Source organism: Mytilus galloprovincialis, chromosome 8 (genome assembly GCF_965363235.1).
Source record: "Mytilus galloprovincialis chromosome 8, xbMytGall1.hap1.1, whole genome shotgun sequence".
Classification (NCBI taxonomy): domain Eukaryota; kingdom Metazoa; phylum Mollusca; class Bivalvia; order Mytilida; family Mytilidae; genus Mytilus; species Mytilus galloprovincialis.
The window spans coordinates 69,102,339-69,121,266 of record NC_134845.1 but is presented as its reverse complement, the minus strand read 5'-3'; the positions used below and the strand labels follow the sequence as shown (position 1 = coordinate 69,121,266).

General features: G+C 31.8%; 1 protein-coding gene across 1 annotated transcript in view; it reads left to right on the top strand.

Annotated features, from left to right (window-relative positions):
- Positions 1 to 18,711, top strand: part of LOC143042457 (adhesion G protein-coupled receptor L4-like) — a 47,843-nt gene extending 29,132 nt beyond the window's left edge. The window contains exons 12-25 of the mRNA XM_076214753.1: positions 372 to 444; positions 722 to 836; positions 1,248 to 1,294; positions 7,404 to 7,527; positions 9,163 to 9,266; positions 9,749 to 9,851; positions 10,995 to 11,145; positions 11,911 to 11,980; positions 12,812 to 12,878; positions 13,291 to 13,376; positions 16,077 to 16,203; positions 16,753 to 16,794; positions 17,498 to 17,581; positions 18,341 to 18,711. Coding sequence (XP_076070868.1) covers positions 372 to 444; positions 722 to 836; positions 1,248 to 1,294; positions 7,404 to 7,527; positions 9,163 to 9,266; positions 9,749 to 9,851; positions 10,995 to 11,145; positions 11,911 to 11,980; positions 12,812 to 12,878; positions 13,291 to 13,376; positions 16,077 to 16,203; positions 16,753 to 16,794; positions 17,498 to 17,581; positions 18,341 to 18,412 — 1,265 coding nt within the window. The 3' untranslated portion in view covers positions 18,413 to 18,711. The remainder of the gene's footprint in view (positions 1 to 371; positions 445 to 721; positions 837 to 1,247; positions 1,295 to 7,403; positions 7,528 to 9,162; positions 9,267 to 9,748; positions 9,852 to 10,994; positions 11,146 to 11,910; positions 11,981 to 12,811; positions 12,879 to 13,290; positions 13,377 to 16,076; positions 16,204 to 16,752; positions 16,795 to 17,497; positions 17,582 to 18,340) is intronic.
- Positions 18,712 to 18,928: the final 217 nt, after the last annotated feature.

Below are 18,928 nucleotides of genomic sequence, written 5' to 3'. Positions count from 1 at the left end.
CGTTAATTCCGATGCCTCTTGTCGAGAGATTGCCATGCTCTTTGAGGGGTCCTTAGGTGATTTGTTTCAAGACACAAATTCAGTCCCAATTCAATATAACCTCTTTTTCAAGTGGCAGTCTAAATTCCCCCGCCCTTTTATATTCTTGACAACATCCATAACATGACCTAACTATTCTTTTTCATGTTTATGTGTTATCGTCCTGAACATGCATGACATATAAGCCACTAGAATTAAGCAACCAAAATCATTCAACATATTTGCGTACTGAGGATTTCATGATGAAAAAACAAAAGTATACATATAATTGCATTCATATGTCTTTGTAAATATTGTTAAGAACATTAAAAACATGCATTCCTTCTTTGCAGGTTTAACAGGATATAGTAGCACTTTCTATAGAAATATTTCAAGGTTTTTCCCGAAATTCTTCATACATAATGGGTACGTATGTAATTGCAGATCGTTTGCTCAAAGACAATTTCACTAACTACATTGTACATTAAAACTGTCATTTAAAAAAAATATGAAAAAGTAAAACTGTTCCCGCATTCAAGTCATTGTGATATACTGTTTTATAATAGTGACGTGTTGAAGACTGTATGATGACCACTATATATGCATAGTTTGTTTGTGCGTAGCATACTTGTATATTCGCTGTACAAAGATATATAAATAAATTTGCAATTCAATGATGACAACTGTAGTCTTCAATTTACAGGGAAATACGGTCATTTGACGGATGGTACGATGTAAATTCTATTATAGCTGATTTTACAGTTACAGGAAAATCTTGTTCAGATTTTTCCTTGGTAGTAACATTCGAACACCTTTTCGTAAGTAAAACTGTATTATTACAATTATTAACAAGTCTAAATTCATGTACTTTTGATGAGACGTTTTAAAAATAATTGCCAGGAAAATGCATTCTGTCCTTAATACTTTTATAAGCAATAAAAAATATATAATTAGAATAAATCAATGTATATTTTCAGTTAAAAACATCAAACCTTTTCCTTTCGTCTATTTGACTACTGTTCCGTTCGCAATTATATCAAAATGACGAACAAACCATCTATAAAACATGTTACATTTAACCTAATTTTGTTATTGCAATTAAAATTTGTGATCAGATGTGAACACTAGCATAAGCTAAACACTTGACAACATATACAATGACAAAATGCTAGCATTGCATAAATTTAAACAATGTCACTTGTTTATCCTGACAATTTCATTATTGAAAGGGAAACTTCTCAAGACCGTTTTGTGGATTTTGGAATTTTACTGCTTTGTAAGTATAAACGTTTATATATCTTTATCTAAATATGTTCAAAATATGTTTTGTGTTACTCTTTTTTATACGCATTACTGAACATTAAAGAAAGTAGTTATGCATTATGGCTGGCGAAGAAAAAAAAATAAAGTTTCGGCATTAAGCTTAATGTAAGGTATGGATCTACTCTTGGAGACCCTGCATTGACCTTTAGAAGGATTTAATTATGATCTCCTTTTATTTGAGGTTGTCATTTTATTCATATGTATGCCAAACACCTGCTTCAAATAAAAGCAACAGTAGCATATCGGTGTGCGAAAGTCATAAATCGATCGAGAGAAAACAAATCCGGGTTTCAAACTTAAACTGAGGTGAACACATCAACTATATGAGGGAAATAACGAAACAACAGAAACCCTTGACTGCAACCAAAAAACCAAAACGACAATGCAACACACCCAGAAACGAACTAGTACTATGAGATAACAACTGCCATTTTCCTGACTTAGTACAGCACATTCTAATAAAAAATATTGGTGGGTTGAGCCAAATATCCTGCTTTTAAGGCATTGTTAAATATAACACTAAAATGATAACAGGACTACTGTACAAATAAAAACAAGAACATTACGGCCAAATAAATACACAATTAAACATTAAAAGCATATATATATATTAGATAACATGAGCATTTTCTCGATTAGTTCCCTCAAATTGACTAACCTGAGGATCATGAAATGTATTTTTTAATAATAAAATGCATCAATAGAGGTATTGATTGTATTATTTGTCAGTTTTTAAATGACTACCATTATATGATAACGAAGAGCCACCTATAATTTCGTATTCGTATAGAAAAAAACTCGGTTGAAATTAAGCTATTTTAAATATAAACTCACGTACATCAGACGTCAGTATAATACAAATGCTTTTTTAATGCGACTGTGGAATCGAACTTCTTAGTTTAGATTTGATTCCTATGACCATAGAACGACATGGGACCTCTACATCGTTCAAGAGCTATAAGTTATAAACTCTCTGAAAAAGGATCGTCCACTGTCAAATACGTTTTCATGAAGTCGTTACAGAAATGTTGTAAAAATTGGTGTAAATGTATCTGCAATAACATTTATTGACATGTTGTATGTAATCGTTTGGACATCATTTGTGCCTGTTGAAAAAGATCATTTGTTCCTGTACTGTTATGAAACACAACATTGGTAAAATTCAGTAAAGACCCGTCTTTATTTAATTACTTGATACACTTAACAACATTTACCATAATATTGATGATCTTTTCGTAAAATAATCAAGAGTTCTTTTAATGTACTGTCAAAGTTTAAATTAAGAGTTTACTTTAACATGTTTAAATCAATCAAATATTAACAATAACTTTTATTTCCTAGCTATTAATTTGGTTTGCAAGTTTGGCTCTAAATGTGTTCCAAATCTTTAACGGTGATGTTTTTTTACCGATTACGAAACTTTGGGTAAGATCTTATCAATTCATAAAAAAAAAGACTTGTTCTAAAAAAACAGTTATCGATTTCACACTGTAATTAGATCTTTAAATATTGTTTTTGTAGGTAAAAGTGTTGATTTTGTTGTCCATTCATTTAAACTATTTTAATATTATTGATTAACAAAAATGCATATTTACGACACTATAATCTGTCGATAAATATTGTTTTGGCATTGCACAAGGTTATGTATTTTCCAGACTATGAATAAATACATTGGATTTGTGTTTTTGAAAGATGTTTTTGATCTGATAAGTAAAATCCTTTTTTCAACTGAAGAGTACTCTTTGTGCGTATGCTGAACTGTTACACTACTGCCCTAGGTTCCAAATGGCTGACACAGAAACATTATATATGGGCATGTCTCAGTTTAAAGAGGGACGAAAGATACCGGAAGGAAAGTCATAGATGGAGAATAAACTGCCAACGCCATGGCTAAAAACAAATACACAAACACACAAATAATAGTTAAAAAAAAACACAACATATAAAACTTAAGACTATACAACACGAAACCCACCAAATCTTGGGGTGATCTCAGGTGATCCGAAATTTATTGCAAATCGTTTATTACTGATTATCATATATGTATTTCTTTGATTGTTTTGTATGGTTTGTTTTTATGTTGTACTGTTACACCACTAACTCAGGGTGTCTGTTGTGTAAAGTAGATAAAATGCGTTGTGTATAGATCGTGTTTATTCTAACGTCTAGCCATTGCTATAAGTAACGTCATAATATACATAAGTCAAGTAGCAACGTTAACATGTATATATTCGCGCTAAATTCCCGACATTCTCGGGGCCGGCAAAAGTTAAAATATGAAATTATTAATTACTTTAAAAGTCAATCGAATAGGTATTACTGAAAATTAAATAATTAATTGTCTTTCTAAAACAAATTCAAATAATTCACTTATTGATTTTTCACTTTTAACGAAGTCTATTCAAATAAAATTGTCAGCTAGTAGTTCACTTTTGGGTAGTCCATTTCTTTATGTTCTCTCGAGCTCGGACAGATGCCTCTCGTTTTGGTAGAATTCTTGTCAATCCCTCTGTTGAAGTATCATCTTTTTTGTCATCTAAATTGTTTATGTTTGTTCGAATTTCGAGCGGGTACAGTTTTACTATAGGGCGTGAAGTACGTCCTGCACTAGTTCGTATTATAGCTGCTCGTGTAAAACCATCGTTTCCGGTGATCAATTCATCAACAACGGCAATGTTCCATCGGTTTTTCGGTAATTTATCATCTTGGACTTGCACTACATCTCCAACTTGAATAGTTTGTAAATTGTTTCCTGTTTGGCGATGAAACTCTCTCAGGGTCGTTATGTACTCGGATTTCCACCGGTTCCAAAAATGCTCCATTAAACTCGACTGTTTATTCAAATGTTTATGCAGTTCTTGTTTTCCACTATTCACGGCAATGTATTCAATATTCGGTTGTGGATACGGCGTTAAAGTTATTCTTCTTCCGTACAGCAAGTGTGACGGAGTTAACGGCTCCTCGTCCTCAATATCCGGTGATACGTACATGTAGGTCAATGGTCTATCATTAATAATCGCTTCTATTTCTGTCAGAATTGTTTGAAGTGTATCCATGGTAACGTAAGATCTGCCTAATGTTTTCTTCAAACAAGTTTTTGTTATTCCTATAAAGCGTTCCCACCATCCACCATACCAGGGCGCTCTTTTCGGTATGAATCTCCAAGTTGTTCCATATGTTGATAACGTATTGTTTAGCGATGGTGAATCGGTTAATTTCTTTAATGTTTCCGAGGCGGCTAAATATGTCGAGGCGTTATCCGAAATCATGGTATGTGGTCTAGATTTACGACTAGCGAATCTTCTAAAGGCTTGTAAAAAGGATTTTTCTGATAAGTCCGGTACAACCTCCAGGTGTACGGCTCTCGTTGAAGCACAAGTAAACAGACATATAAAAACCTTGTTTTCAGTATCATGTGTATCACGAACGTACAGCGCTCCAGTAAAGTCGACGCCGGTAATTGTAAAAGGCGGCGCTTCCAGTAATCGAACTTTTGGGAGTGGCGGCGGATCAGGTGCTGTATATGGTTTACTGTTGATTTTTCGACAAATTACGCAATTTCGCAAAATTCCTCTTACGTATTGGCGAATTCGGGGTATCCAGTAAGTTTGTCGTATCTGAGTCACTGTTGATAAAACTCCTGAGTGTTTCATGTACTTGTGTATATCAAGAACAACTAATTTCGTAAAATGATGACTTCTGGGTAACAAATAAGGAAATTTCGTATTTTCACAAACAGGTGCGTTATGAATTCTCCCTCCACAGCAAATTGCGTCTTTGTCACTCAGGTACAATCTAAGTTGTCTAACTAAAACAGTAGGTTTAGTATCCTTTAATTTCAAGTGTATCATTTCGTCCTTAAATGAAGTTCTTTGGCAATTTAGTATCCAACACTCTGTTGCATCCTGTAATTCCTCTCTTGTAACGTACTTTTCCTTATTTCTCTGTAATATTGGCGAACGGCAATTTCGTATAAATCGTAATAGATAAGCTGTAATTCGTAGTAATTTTGATAATGTGCTATATCTAGTAATTTGCACAATTTGGTGTATTCCTTGTTGATTATCTATTTCATTGTCCGCTGTACTTGAGTCTTCTATATCTGTACTGGTTAGTAGTACTGTTGTGTCATTTGGCTTCCATGACGGCCATTTTGATGCATCAGTGATCCATTCGGGTCCGTTGAACCATAGTGTGTTCTTTTCAAACTGTGACGCGCTGAGTCCTCTAGTAAGAAGGTCAGCTGGATTCTCTTTCGTTGGGCAATATCTCCATTCTTGTGTATTGGTCAATTTGCGTATTTCCGTTACTCTATTTCGTATGAACCTTTTCAATTGCTTTGAAGTTGATAACCACTGTAGCACTATCTGACTGTCTGACCAAAAAGTTATGTCTTCTATGTGTAGAACTGATTTTACGTGATCGGCTAGTCGTGTTCCAATCAATGCGGCCATTAATTCCAGCTGTGGTAGTGTCAATTGCTTAAGCGGTGCTACTCTATTCTTTGCAATAACTAATGATGACTCATGATGGTTACATATGTAAACAGTTGCTCCGTATGCAGTTGTACTAGCGTCTACAAAAACGTGAAGTTGGGTTTTCTGATCTGGTAAATTGGGAAAATACGGTCTTTTCAATTCTGTGTAAGTCGTTTTCTCCAAATCTTTGGCTAAATTTTCCCATGTTGTCTGTATTTCTAATGGTAGTGGCTCATCCCATCCATACTTCTGTTCCCACAATGTCTGCATTAAGATTTTTGCTCGTACGGATACAGGGCTAAGTAATCCTAGGGGATCGTAAATACGTGAAGATTGTTTAAGAATCTCACGTTTCGTAATATTAGGTAGTTCAATATCAAATAAGTCGACTTTTTGAAAAGTTATCGTATCTTTAACTGTGTCCCATTTCAGTCCAAGTATTTTGACAAAAGTTTCTTTTTCACATACGTTATGTTTTTTGGCTAAATCTGTAAGTTTTGTGCAATTTGAACTCCATGAACGAAGGTTGAATCCAGCCTCCGACATCAATGATCTGGCTTGTACAAAATACTTTTCGGCGTCATCTTCATTTTCCAAACTGGACAAAATGTTATCCACGTAAAGGTCATTCTTCATCATCGCTGAGATATTTGTGTTGCATGCATCCAAGTGTTTAAGCAGTGTTGCATTTAGGATGAACGGTGAACTTGTTGCACCAAACAAAATAGATTTAAATCGATATGTTGTAAGAGTACTGCTGGGATTATCTGTGTTGCTCAACCAAAAAAAGCGTGTAAAATCTCGATCTTTCTCATCTAATCCAATATGTAGGAAAGCCTTTTCAATGTCCGTGCTTATTGCGTACTTCTTGGTTCTAAATCCCATTAATATTTTTGTCAAGTCGTTCAAATTTGGCGGGGTTGACATTAGGCAGTCATTCAAACTTGCGTGATCTGGAGACTTTTTACAGCTACAGTCGTACACTATACGAATTGGTGTTGTTGTCGAATCTTTTTTTACGGCATGATGTGGTATATAGTGAGTGCTTTTACCATCGTCGTTCTCGTCGTTTACCTTCTCTATGAACCCTCTCTTCATTTGGTCTGCTTTTAACTTCGATTCCATTGTTTCCGACAGTCACGGCACCATAAATGTTGTGTAAAGTAGATAAAATGCGTTGTGTATAGATCGTGTTTATTCTAACGTCTAGCCATTGCTATAAGTAACGTCATAATATACATAAGTCAAGTAGCAACGTTAACATGTATATATTCGCGCTAAATTCCCGACAGTGTCTAAACTTGATTATATGGAATTCATTTTAATTTTGATGGATATTTGTCTCACTGCTAATCATTCTACACAGATCTCCTCGCATATACATTTAGTGAGTATTGAAAATATATTGAATACAAATGATATATATGTATCTTAAGTGCAAGTACAACAATGAGTATTCATTTATTTTGTAAATTATAAAACTATTGATAGCTATCGAAAACGATGATTTTGCTCTTGTCTATTGCAAACAAAATAGTCTTTACGTAATACAATTATTTCAAATTAATATAAATTATATTATAGCAATACTGTGAATGGAGCATGGTCGTCTTTTGGGTCACAAGTTATGAATTCAACAGATTCTTATACCATCTGTGAATATAATCACACAACGAATTTTGCTGTACTTATGAGCCCAGGATTAACAGTATGTTTATTTTGATACATGCAATCTAGCACAAGTTTCAAAATATTTCCTCTTTTCTATTTACAAATCTTTTAAATGTTATGCTAATAGAAAATATATATAAGTATATTTACATGCTTGTTATTCTTATTCCTATACAGACTATGTGACTCTGCTTTTATAAATTTCTGTTGTTGTAATTATTATATGAGCTAATAACAGTTCAACTATAAAACTGTGAATCATATAAACAAAACAAGAAGACTTCTAAATGTTTTTATCAAAGAAACTAGAACGAAACATTGTTAGATCATTGTTAATAGCTCGGATATACATTGTATGATTTAGATCTGAGTCAGATCAGTTTTAAGTGTATCTCTCTCTAATACACAAGTGTACAATGAATACTAGATATCAAGAACCGTTGTATCTATTATTACCGAATACGTTCCCACAGCATTATGGGGAAAATATAATCTACGTTAGGGCTGAAATTAACAGCGTTGATGTGTGTTGTATATTTCAGAATTATAAAATAAATAAAACATGAAATCGATCCATAATTATTATTAAAAAAGGCGTCCATGTTTTATTTTTCTAAACTCAATTGAATACATCTAGTCATACTATAGAAAGTTAGCGACAAATTTACAAAGAAATAATTCAATGTCTGATAGTAATGCTGTAAGTATTGGCAGCTCTACATTTTACAGGCTTGCTGTTTTATTCGCCATCTCATATATTTATTCTTATATGCATGATATGAAAAAGAAAAGATAAGTTGAAAATATTTTCCTCCTGAACTTTATTTGCATTCACGTTCAAATTGTAGTTTTTGTATTTTTGCAAGCATATGCATGCAACCATTAAAAAGGTCACTAAATATATGTCCACATGTATAATCACTATGTAGATGAGATTTATTAGGACTTATTTAACTACCTTTTTATAATTAGGTTCTACTTTATTCCTGATTGCATTTTCATTGACATTTCCCAGCAACTGGCACATAACTTTTCTTTAAGTCTTTATCATTCATATATATATATTTATTCCTATATTTATTTGCTGTTTTACTAAAAAGACCAACATGTGTTCAAATACATATTGTGTCAACCTGTCGTTTTTGATGATCATTCGTTCCGTTCTCTATTAATATTCTCTTGACTGGAACCCAATAAACTAGGTTAATAATAATTCCATCAATATATATCTTTTATAGAAAATATAATTATCACTTATAATTATGTACTTTCTAGCACATGACTGTTATGAATATTTGTGAATGCTTTGAATGACAGTTTTGAAAAGTGAGATATATGATTATTTTCTTTTTGGAAAGACACTCAAATGATAAAGCAATTTCATACTATTTTACATTAATATGCGAAATGTCTTTAACCATCATAAACTTGGCGGAGTACTCATTCTGGCTGGTCACTACACCTCTTACTTCATTAAACATTTTGTAATCAAATCGTGTTACCATACAACATTAGTTACAAGGGTAATGAATAGATCGCTAGAACATTAAATTAATACTCTAAGTTGATGATTGACATTAAAACATCGGCAAACAAGTAGCTAGTTTCAATGATGATGTATGAATATGTATAGATGGAAAACAAATAACATTTATATAAACATTTTTTTAAGCCAATGTCTCATCACCTTCCACTTAGCATGATTTCAGCCATAGGATGTGGAATATCAATTGTGTTTCTCGTCATTACACTTATCGTGCATTGTGTACTGTGGAAGTAAGTTAAAATATTCTTCATAAAGTGTGCGCATTGTTGTTATCATTATTATAACGTTTAAGATATAAATACTGTGACAAAGGTTTGGGTTCATTCAAATCTCTAAGTATTACTGTGCTTTCTTAACAGGTCTCTTTCACACCGATTCACTAAATTTCAAGTTCTTTACACTACTTTCACTTTAATTTATAATATTGACCTTTTCCAATCTTACTGCAAACAGTCGATGAAAAATTATTTAATTATATAGATATATATAATGCATGCACAAACAAGTATACCTTATTACCCGAACTAAACTAAATGAACACAAACATAAGAATATGAAAGCATTAATACACGTCTACATTAACAACGTACCCTTGGCATCGTCTTTCTCATCTCATAAACTTTTTGTTTAAACGGTGAAATACTTTAAATCAATAAACAGACACGCAACAGTTTGATTGTGGAATATGTTTTGCTATTGATGTTTGTTGTAGGTATGTCAAAAATGATAGAACAAAAATATTGATGAACTTATGCGTGGCTTTGATTCTGTCGTATGTCATATTCCTAGCTGGTATCACACGAACAGATAATAAGGTTAGATACATACAAATATATAAAAAAAAAGCATGAAATGTTTGTTATTTGCTGATTTTAATCGGAAATGTTGTATCATTGAGTTTGATACGACAGGTAATTTTATTTTAGATTCAATGCTTGTCGTTTTTATATAGATTATACCGTTGGTTTTCCCGTTTGAATGATTTTACATTACTAAATTTTATAGCTTGCTGTTTGCTGTGAGCCAAGGCTCCGTGTTGAGGGCCGTACCTTGACCTATAATGGTTAACGTTTATAAATTGTTATTTGGATGGAGAAGTGTCTCATTGGCACTCGTACCACACCTTCCTATATCTATGAATTACAAATATTAAACATATGTATACCAAACGATGAAGCAGAATAACTGTGTACCAATAAGCAGGAAAGCTTGATAATATACAGTTCTTGATGTTTAAAATAAATATCTGCGCATTAACTTCATACATGAATGTTAAGGTAACGAATATATCAATGAATTACTGCCTTTTAATTAAAACATAAAAAATAAACATAAAGCGATTGTTTAACGTATCTTCTCAATTCATTAAAGTAAATGCGAAAGATACTAAGAGACATTTAATCTCATAAGTTGAAAATAAATTGACAAAGCCATGGCTTAAAAAGAAAAAAGACCAACAGGCAAACAATGGTACACATACAACAACATAAAAAAACTAAATACTGACCAATACAAACCCTACCAAAACTGGAGTTAATCGCAGGTGCTCCGGAATCGTAAGCAGATCCTGCTCCACAAGTAGCAACCGTCGTGTTTCTCATGTTAGTACGAACCCGGGAATAAGTGTAATTCGGTAGGTCATATTCGGGAAAAGGAGACGGGATTGTAATTACGACATTAAAAACATGATATAAAATAGAAGCCCTGGAATATCATATCAACTGGGTGATATATACTCCGTATGTTGTCGCTGCTGGAATGTTGCTACATAGAAATGGGGAGTTGAAATTATCTCTTTTGTAAAAACATATCAAAATTCCAGCATATTGTATTTGACTATACAAATCATCGAGGAGGGAATAGTGATGTATGTACAGTTTTGATAGCAAATGTCAATATATTTATAGTAATGTTAGATTTTTTGCCAAATAATCATCTATTGTGATGCTTTTTAAAAGGAAGTCTGTACGGCAATCGCAGTTGCTTTACATTACATATTCCTAACAGACTTTGCTCTGATGCTAGCTGAAGGAATTCATTTAGTGAGGATGGTTGTTATTATTTTCCCGTCAAAATCTATAATTCAGTGGCTATTACCTGCATGTTGGGGTAAGTATATTACCACTTGTACAACAATCAATTTCAGATATAAAAAAATAATTGTAATTCTTATTCGGAGAAACATATTAGCCAACGAAGATATTAATTGTTTAAATGATAGTTTCTGATAGTCATGACGTTATGAAAACATTTTCTTATAAAAGTATTTTACAGTAATCTTTTTTTATCAGATCAGAATAACGGACTTTTAATATAATAAAACTTGTTTAAGGACAAATGACTTATTTTCAGATAAAATAAGACTACGTACACTTTAAGTAATAAAAAAATGTTTTGAATAAAAGAGAAAGTAGTGTCTACTTTAACTATTTACTATTTTTCGTGTTCAAATAGTTATGCAAATGCTTGGTACATAATAAATTGTGGTAGAACAACTCCGTTTTTAGGAGATACTCGTGGGCAATTCCAGTATGACAAATCAGTCATCTTAAAAAACGCATCGATTTACCTGCATTCTGACATCATTGAAAATACTCAAATTCCTCATCATGCATAAGATTTATTGATTTTTTGTTTAGTTTTGTATTGCTTGAATACATGAACTTGAGTCAGACTATTACATTTGTTGTAAGAAACAATACTCTGCAAGGCCCGGAATTATTACCATAACTTTTGCGTGTTTATTTCAAATTATTTAGAAATATTTAGAGATTCCAATCACTTGCAGTGTAAGGTGGCTGAATGGATATGTTATCAATATAATAATTTTTTATATCGATTTTGTTTTAAAATTTCTTCTTTATTAATTCCTAGTTCTTCCTGGTGGTATTGTTGGAATTGCAGCAAGTGTGACCAAACTTAAAGGCTATGGTAACCAAAAGATGTATGTATTAACCATGTATTACATTAGCTGTGTTTGGCAAAACCTTTGGGAATTATGGTCTTCAATACTCGTCAAATCTTTTAATTGAGGGTCACTGATCAATCTTTTATAGACTAAACATGTCACGCATCTGGCGAACAAATGTTAAACCTTTGTATTTATAACGAGTTATTAACATAAGACACCGAACAAAAGTTAGATAGTAGAAATTTGTTATTGTTCCGAAAACTAGTACTTAAGATATAACTTAAACGAAATGTGGGGTACACTAATAAAAGAAAAAACTAAAAAAAGACGAACACGCTCGATTTTCCACAATATGAAATGTGATAATGCAACATGTTTAACCCAAAATATAAACCTTTTTTATAAAATTTAACCGAAATCAAATAATTTTATTTTTATGATTGTGTTTCACCGACCGGAATATAAAAGTAGGGGACTGTTAGATGCAAGTTTATTAATGCCCGGTTTATATATATGACTATATTCAATATAGAAAGCCAAATAAATATGCTGCCGTATACATGTACTTTTTAAAAGATTATCAACATATGAGAACAGTCAGTATGATTACCAATGATACGAATTTCCCCGATGAAATATAATGTAGAAGTAAGAAACTATGGATCACCGTAACGCCTTCAAAAATTGGCAAAATTTATGCCAAATAGCAATTATAAAATACTCAAAACACAGAAAGCATGAAAAAGTTTAAAACAATTCAACTGAGAAAACCAAATGTAAGATTTACATCCAAATGAAAATATATAACAACAAACGACAGGCACTTAATAACACTAAAGAAAGGGAGGCTTTGTTCATTTTCAGTTGTTGGTTGACTCTGGAATCAAACCTCATCTGGGGCTTCATAGGGCCAGCATTACTTGTCATTTTGGTAAGTATTGATATCAGAGAAAGGTCAATATTATTTTCAACTGAAGAATATAATGAAATACTTATTTGTAAATGTTAATTCGACTCTACGAGTAGACACGTAATATGTATTATGCTTGACAAGTGCCATTTGAATGTCTTTTATTTTAATTATTAGTTACTTCTGTGACAAAAAATTAGAGATCAATATTTTTCTAGAATTACTAATTGTATAGTGTCGTGAAAAATGTATGAAATATAGATAAAGTGAGGAACAATATCTAATAGTTCTACCTTATATTTTGCATAAGGACGATACATTGTCTATGTAAGCATTAGGAACACCTAAGACCGTTATTGATTTGTTCGTTATTAAAATGGGAATAATATCATTTTATAAATTTGTGAATTATTTTTCGAACTTTTTATTTCAGATTAATTTTGTAATTATAATTATAACGGTATCTAAAATTATGACCAGTAAAGGGTTAGCAAAGAAAACAATAAAAGAGAAATCAAAGTAAGTTTGTCATTAAGGTTATTTAGTTCTATCCGTTATGAATACAAAATTGAAAATAGTTTAGTTCATTAAACATTAATGAAAAGAAACGTGCACAGAAGCAAACATAACCTTTAAACAGACTTATTAAGAAGGGATATAGTTACGATACTGTTGTCAGGTCATTAAAGATTGCTTATTTTGGCTTTAATATTGCTTCACTTATATAATGTATATGGTCTTTGCATCGGAATTAAACACATTTATTTTAAAACCAGTTGTTGGCATGACACGGGTTATGTTCTTCTCATATTTTGTATGATGGTATAATACTAAACACCTAACGGGAGGGACTGTGCCTGATTTTCATATGAATAAGACAATCTTTTAATCAGTTAAATTGAGATCTGGAACTGGCATGTCAGTAACTGCTAGTAGTCTGGTTGTTATATATTTATTATTGTCATTTTGTTTCATTCCTTTTGTTACCTCTTCCTACATCGGATTTGGACTTCTCTTGATCGAGTTCTACTGTGCGTATTAATATGCGTTTTTCAACATTGGCTAGAGGTATAGGTGGAGGGTTGAGATCTCAAAAACATGTTTGACCCCGCCGCATTTTTGCGCCTGTCCAAAGTCAGGAGCCTCTTGCCTTTGTTAGTCTTGTATGCCTTTTAATTTTAGTTTCTTGTGTATAATTCGGAGTTTAGTATGACGTCCATTATCACTGAGCTGGTGTCGATATTTCTTTAGGGGCCAGCTTAAGGACGACTCCGGGTGCGGTAGTTTCTCGCTACATTGAAGACCCATTGGAAACCTTCTGCTGTTGTCTGTTCTATGGTCGGGTTGTTGTCTCTTTGACACATTCCCCATTTCCATTCTCAATAATACAACTATAAGAAAGTATGATGATGCATAGTGTTTCTTTACTCACAGAAAACATATGAAATATCGGAATATTTTAAATAAAGAAAGAAAAAAAAGACAATGTTATCATTAACGTGTCAACACACAGTTACAGTCTCTTGGAAATGTATATTTACTTCGGCAATTTGACAACTTTATTTGACTAAAATACAATAAAACAGACAGGTTGTAATTACTTATATGTCGATTGACTTATTCATTATTCACAATATAAATTAAAGAAATTTTGGTAATAAAGGGTTGGCAGTTACTACTTAAGCTTTGTAAAACGTCACCAGTTTCTGAGCAGAAAATTGATAATAGCAGGTTTAAGTCAAAGAACGTTTCGTCCTTTTTCTAAAAAAAAAATCATCGGGAGATACTAAGACATGTTGATAAATATTCCATAACAACTAGACGATGGTCTTGAAGTAAAGATTATGTGTACCAACGTTGTTTATTATCCTTATAACGTGTTATTTGCCTTTTTGAATATTTATTTTACAGTTTAATCCATTTTTTGTTATATCAAAAAGTAAAATCACAAAAATGCTGAACTCCGAGGAAAATTCAATCTTAAAGTCCCTAATCAAATGGCAAAATCAAATGACAAAACACATCAATCGAATGGACAACAACTGTCATATTCCTGACTTGGTAGAGGCATTTTCAAATGTAGAAAATTGTTGATTGAACCTGGTTATAGAGCGCTAAACGTCTCACTTATATGACAATCGCATCAAAAACCGTTATATTTACAACAATGTATGAACAAAAGTCAAAATATGGGTACAACAGTCATCACTGTGTTACAATCTTAAAAACAAAATTTAATTTGCAAAAAACACAAAAGCATCTATCAAATAAAAAAAACCATTCATTGCTTTGCGTGTCTGACGTCAGAAAATGTAAACGTCACAAAGAAAGACATTTTGTCGTTCAATGTTTATTCAAAACAATTAGAATTTCACTTTGTAAATGGTGGTATACAGGTTTGAAAAAAGGTTATGTTGGAATTAATTTCCGATATAGACCGAGATTTAAAATTGTCTAGAAGTTCTTTAGAATTTTTAAGAATCCACATATGGTCAATATCATTTGACGTGGCTCTGTTCTGATACACCCAGTCGTTGTTTTAATGTGTAACGGTAAATGTTTGTATTCTTGTCTTTCATGTTTGCTAATGTGCTTTGTCTATATAAATATGAAAATGCCTGTACCAAGTCAGTATAATCACAAAAAAATGCCTGTACCAAGTCAGTATAATCACAAAAAAATGCCTGTACCAAGTCAGTATAATCACAAAAATACCGAACTCTAAGGAAATCTCATTACAGAATATTCCGAATCAAATGGCAAAATCAAAAGCTCAAACACATCAAATGAATCTATAACAACTGTCACATTCTGAATTGGTACAGGCATTTTCTTATTTGGAAAATTGTGGATTAAAGCTTGTTTCGTCGATAGCTCAACCTCGAAATCTTGATTGAACTTTAAAATGTCGAGTAGATAATGCTACGGCACTTGTATGAACTGTTTGTTTTTGCTAAGGACAAAAGTCGTAATACGGTTTGCGTTAGAATGTACATTCAATTGAACATCTCCACTTAGTGTTTTCTTTGTAACATCTTTACGCTTTAATTTAGTGGGTTGTCGTATTACATTTCTGAGTGATTAGTTAAAAATGCATGTGTAATTTACGTGTTACTGAAACATACATGAAGTAACAGACATGCATGTTAAAATCAAACACATTAACTCGTTTGCAATTTTCTTATATCAAAAAAAAATATTCTGGTCGTCTATCCATAGGATTGGTTCAACAAGTATCTGTGTCATGTTACCGCTGTTTGGAGTAACATGGGTACTAGGAGCATTTTCTTTGAACGAGGATCTGGTCATCTTCCAATACTTATTTTCAATATTCAACTCTCTACAGGTATTGCAATATTTTTACCTGTACTATGTAGTCAAGTGCAGGTTCAACAAGGATGAGAACGTAAATGTGTGTTATTATTTGAAAAGAATTTTTATATGGCTGTTTTTGCAGTCAAACAATGATTTTAAAAGCAGTTTATATTCATGTATAAAATGGAAACATCTCAATGTTACATCAACATCATTTGAATAATGCAATACTAAATTGTTTAAGCAAAACGTTCAATGAATCAGTGAATAACGTAAATTGCACGTATCACTATGCTGCATGAGGTATACACGACAAAGTTAAACTTCATGCAAGTTTTATGTTAATCAAAGTGTCTTATATTCAAACAGAATATTTGGTAAATGAATGCCGTTATTGATATGTCACTCTTGTTCTTTCTAAATCAAAATTTAAATTTTAAACTGTATGTTTTAATCTTCTTTGTTCAAAACTGTTTCTGCATTTGCAAATATTGCATTTTCAACGAACTGAAAAATTAATTGTTCAAAGTAAATATTTTTGACAGTGATTAAATAGTCTATGTTTTTATGCTTAAAACAGGGTCTTTTTATCTGTTTGTTTCACTGTTTCTTGAATAAGAAGGTGAGTTATATCTTAACAATTGAAATCAATTATACGATAGAAGAAAAAAATGATCGACTATTTTTTAACATTTTATGGTAATCTCCCTTCATGTTCTTTAATATTACAAAAATACACAAAACATGAGTGTCACATCAGCCAAAAAAAAACATGTTAATTTACTAGCATTACAATTGTATCCTATTCTTAGTTTATCGTATGTCGTTGTTCAAGTCCCATTGACCATGTTGACACACCCGTTTATGAAAACTGTCTTATTCCTAGCAATGTTTAGTGTTGGATTTTTTTTTGTAATGGCATATCCTTTTTATTCTAACACTATTTGAATATTACTTCAGAGCATGTCCAAGGAACTATTATTTACATAGCTAATGCTGAAAATTACAAAAACAAACATTTTATATTTGATATAATATATAGTGCTTTATGGTTAATGTAGTAGAAGAGCTGCATTGCAGTTTAATCATGATAGACGTATTTCCTTGCCTTTTGACATTGAACACGACATGTGCGAATGTCATTCACGAAACATGTATTTAGAATATGGCACTTATGCCAAATATATCTTTTGTTTATTAAGGTCAATTGTCTGTATTTTATATTTTATTTTTCACATTTGGACATTTTAAAATTGATTCATTGAAATATTTTGTACATTGTATTCATATTTAATATATAATATTATATGTCGTATTGAGTATAGGTCAAGGAAGGCTACCATCATTTTCAGAGACGTCGGAAAGCCAATCGCATGGATACAAAACTATCCTCCGATTTAACCAATTATGTGAGTTCATATACATATGTATCATAATTGCCAAAAATAAAGGTTAAAAGAAATTTTTTCATACCACAAGGCTACACATTTCAAATTTATCGTGTTGAATTATACATTAATGACACAACAGCTTGATATCTACATAATATCATTGGAGTGTCAGTTATATATGCAGTAAAAATTTTAACATTAGCACATTAAGAAAATTCAATTTTCTTCCATCATCGTTTAACATATATGATAAAGTATTTGGAATGTGTGTTTTAATGCATGACGTTGCGATGTAATGAATTGGACTCGTCATGGCTAGGGGAAAGTTGAGAGTTTGATATAATAATGTGCATGTATATATGCAGTTACCAATGGAATGTCGACCTTTTGTTGATTTCAAATTGGTTTTATATATTGATGGTAAGCCACCCAATCCAGTGTAATCCAGCCTCCCTATTTGTTTGTAGAAATATGCTATTTACAAAATAGGATAAGAGATAGAAAAAAAAAAACAAAGACACTTAACAGAAATCAGTATAACTGTTTGAATCAAATTGCATTGCTAAAATATTTGCTGAAGTACACAATCAGATACAGAGGGCATTTAATATGAAATAGTGGTCCGACATTTTTTATATGCAAAACTACGTGTATGTTTTCTTTAGTATTTTAGTTACATGTATTGAACTGTCTTTCTATAATCAATAGCTATGTATTTGTCTGATCATAAGTGGATAAGTTGATAATTCGTCTTCTACTTCTATTTGTGTTATATAGGACAATAATAAAAAGATCACAGCGCACCAAAGAAAATACCTCGACACAGAGGAAAGAAACAAAGGAATTTAACAATACATCCAGAAAGCTTAAATGTACAATCAAATATTTTTATTCTTGGTACACAAATTCAGCTGATCCATGTGTTGATAATCAGATGGTCTTAGAAAATAACCGATTGAATGCATGACACATGTTTGTCATAACTAGCATTATTAGTTGTTTGTTTTATATTTTTCAATATTTTCATTTCTTTTCATTTAGCGTAGTAGTAATATCATCTATACCGATATATAAATATAGAGAGAGAGATAGACTAGTGACAGAGATCATATGTTTGTATTAAAAATATATTAATTAACTGTACGTTATATACATTTTTTTGTACGCAAAGGGTTATATCCTCCGTTATAAATATTTACCACATATTTGTAAAGTTTTACTTGTATTTATCCTTTAAATCTTTATTGCATTTTTATCTTATTTTAATATGAATTTTATAAAAATATAATGGAATGCATGACATACATGCGTCTACCAGTGAAGGAGCTGACTGACTCCCATACATCTGGTATTTATTAAATGATT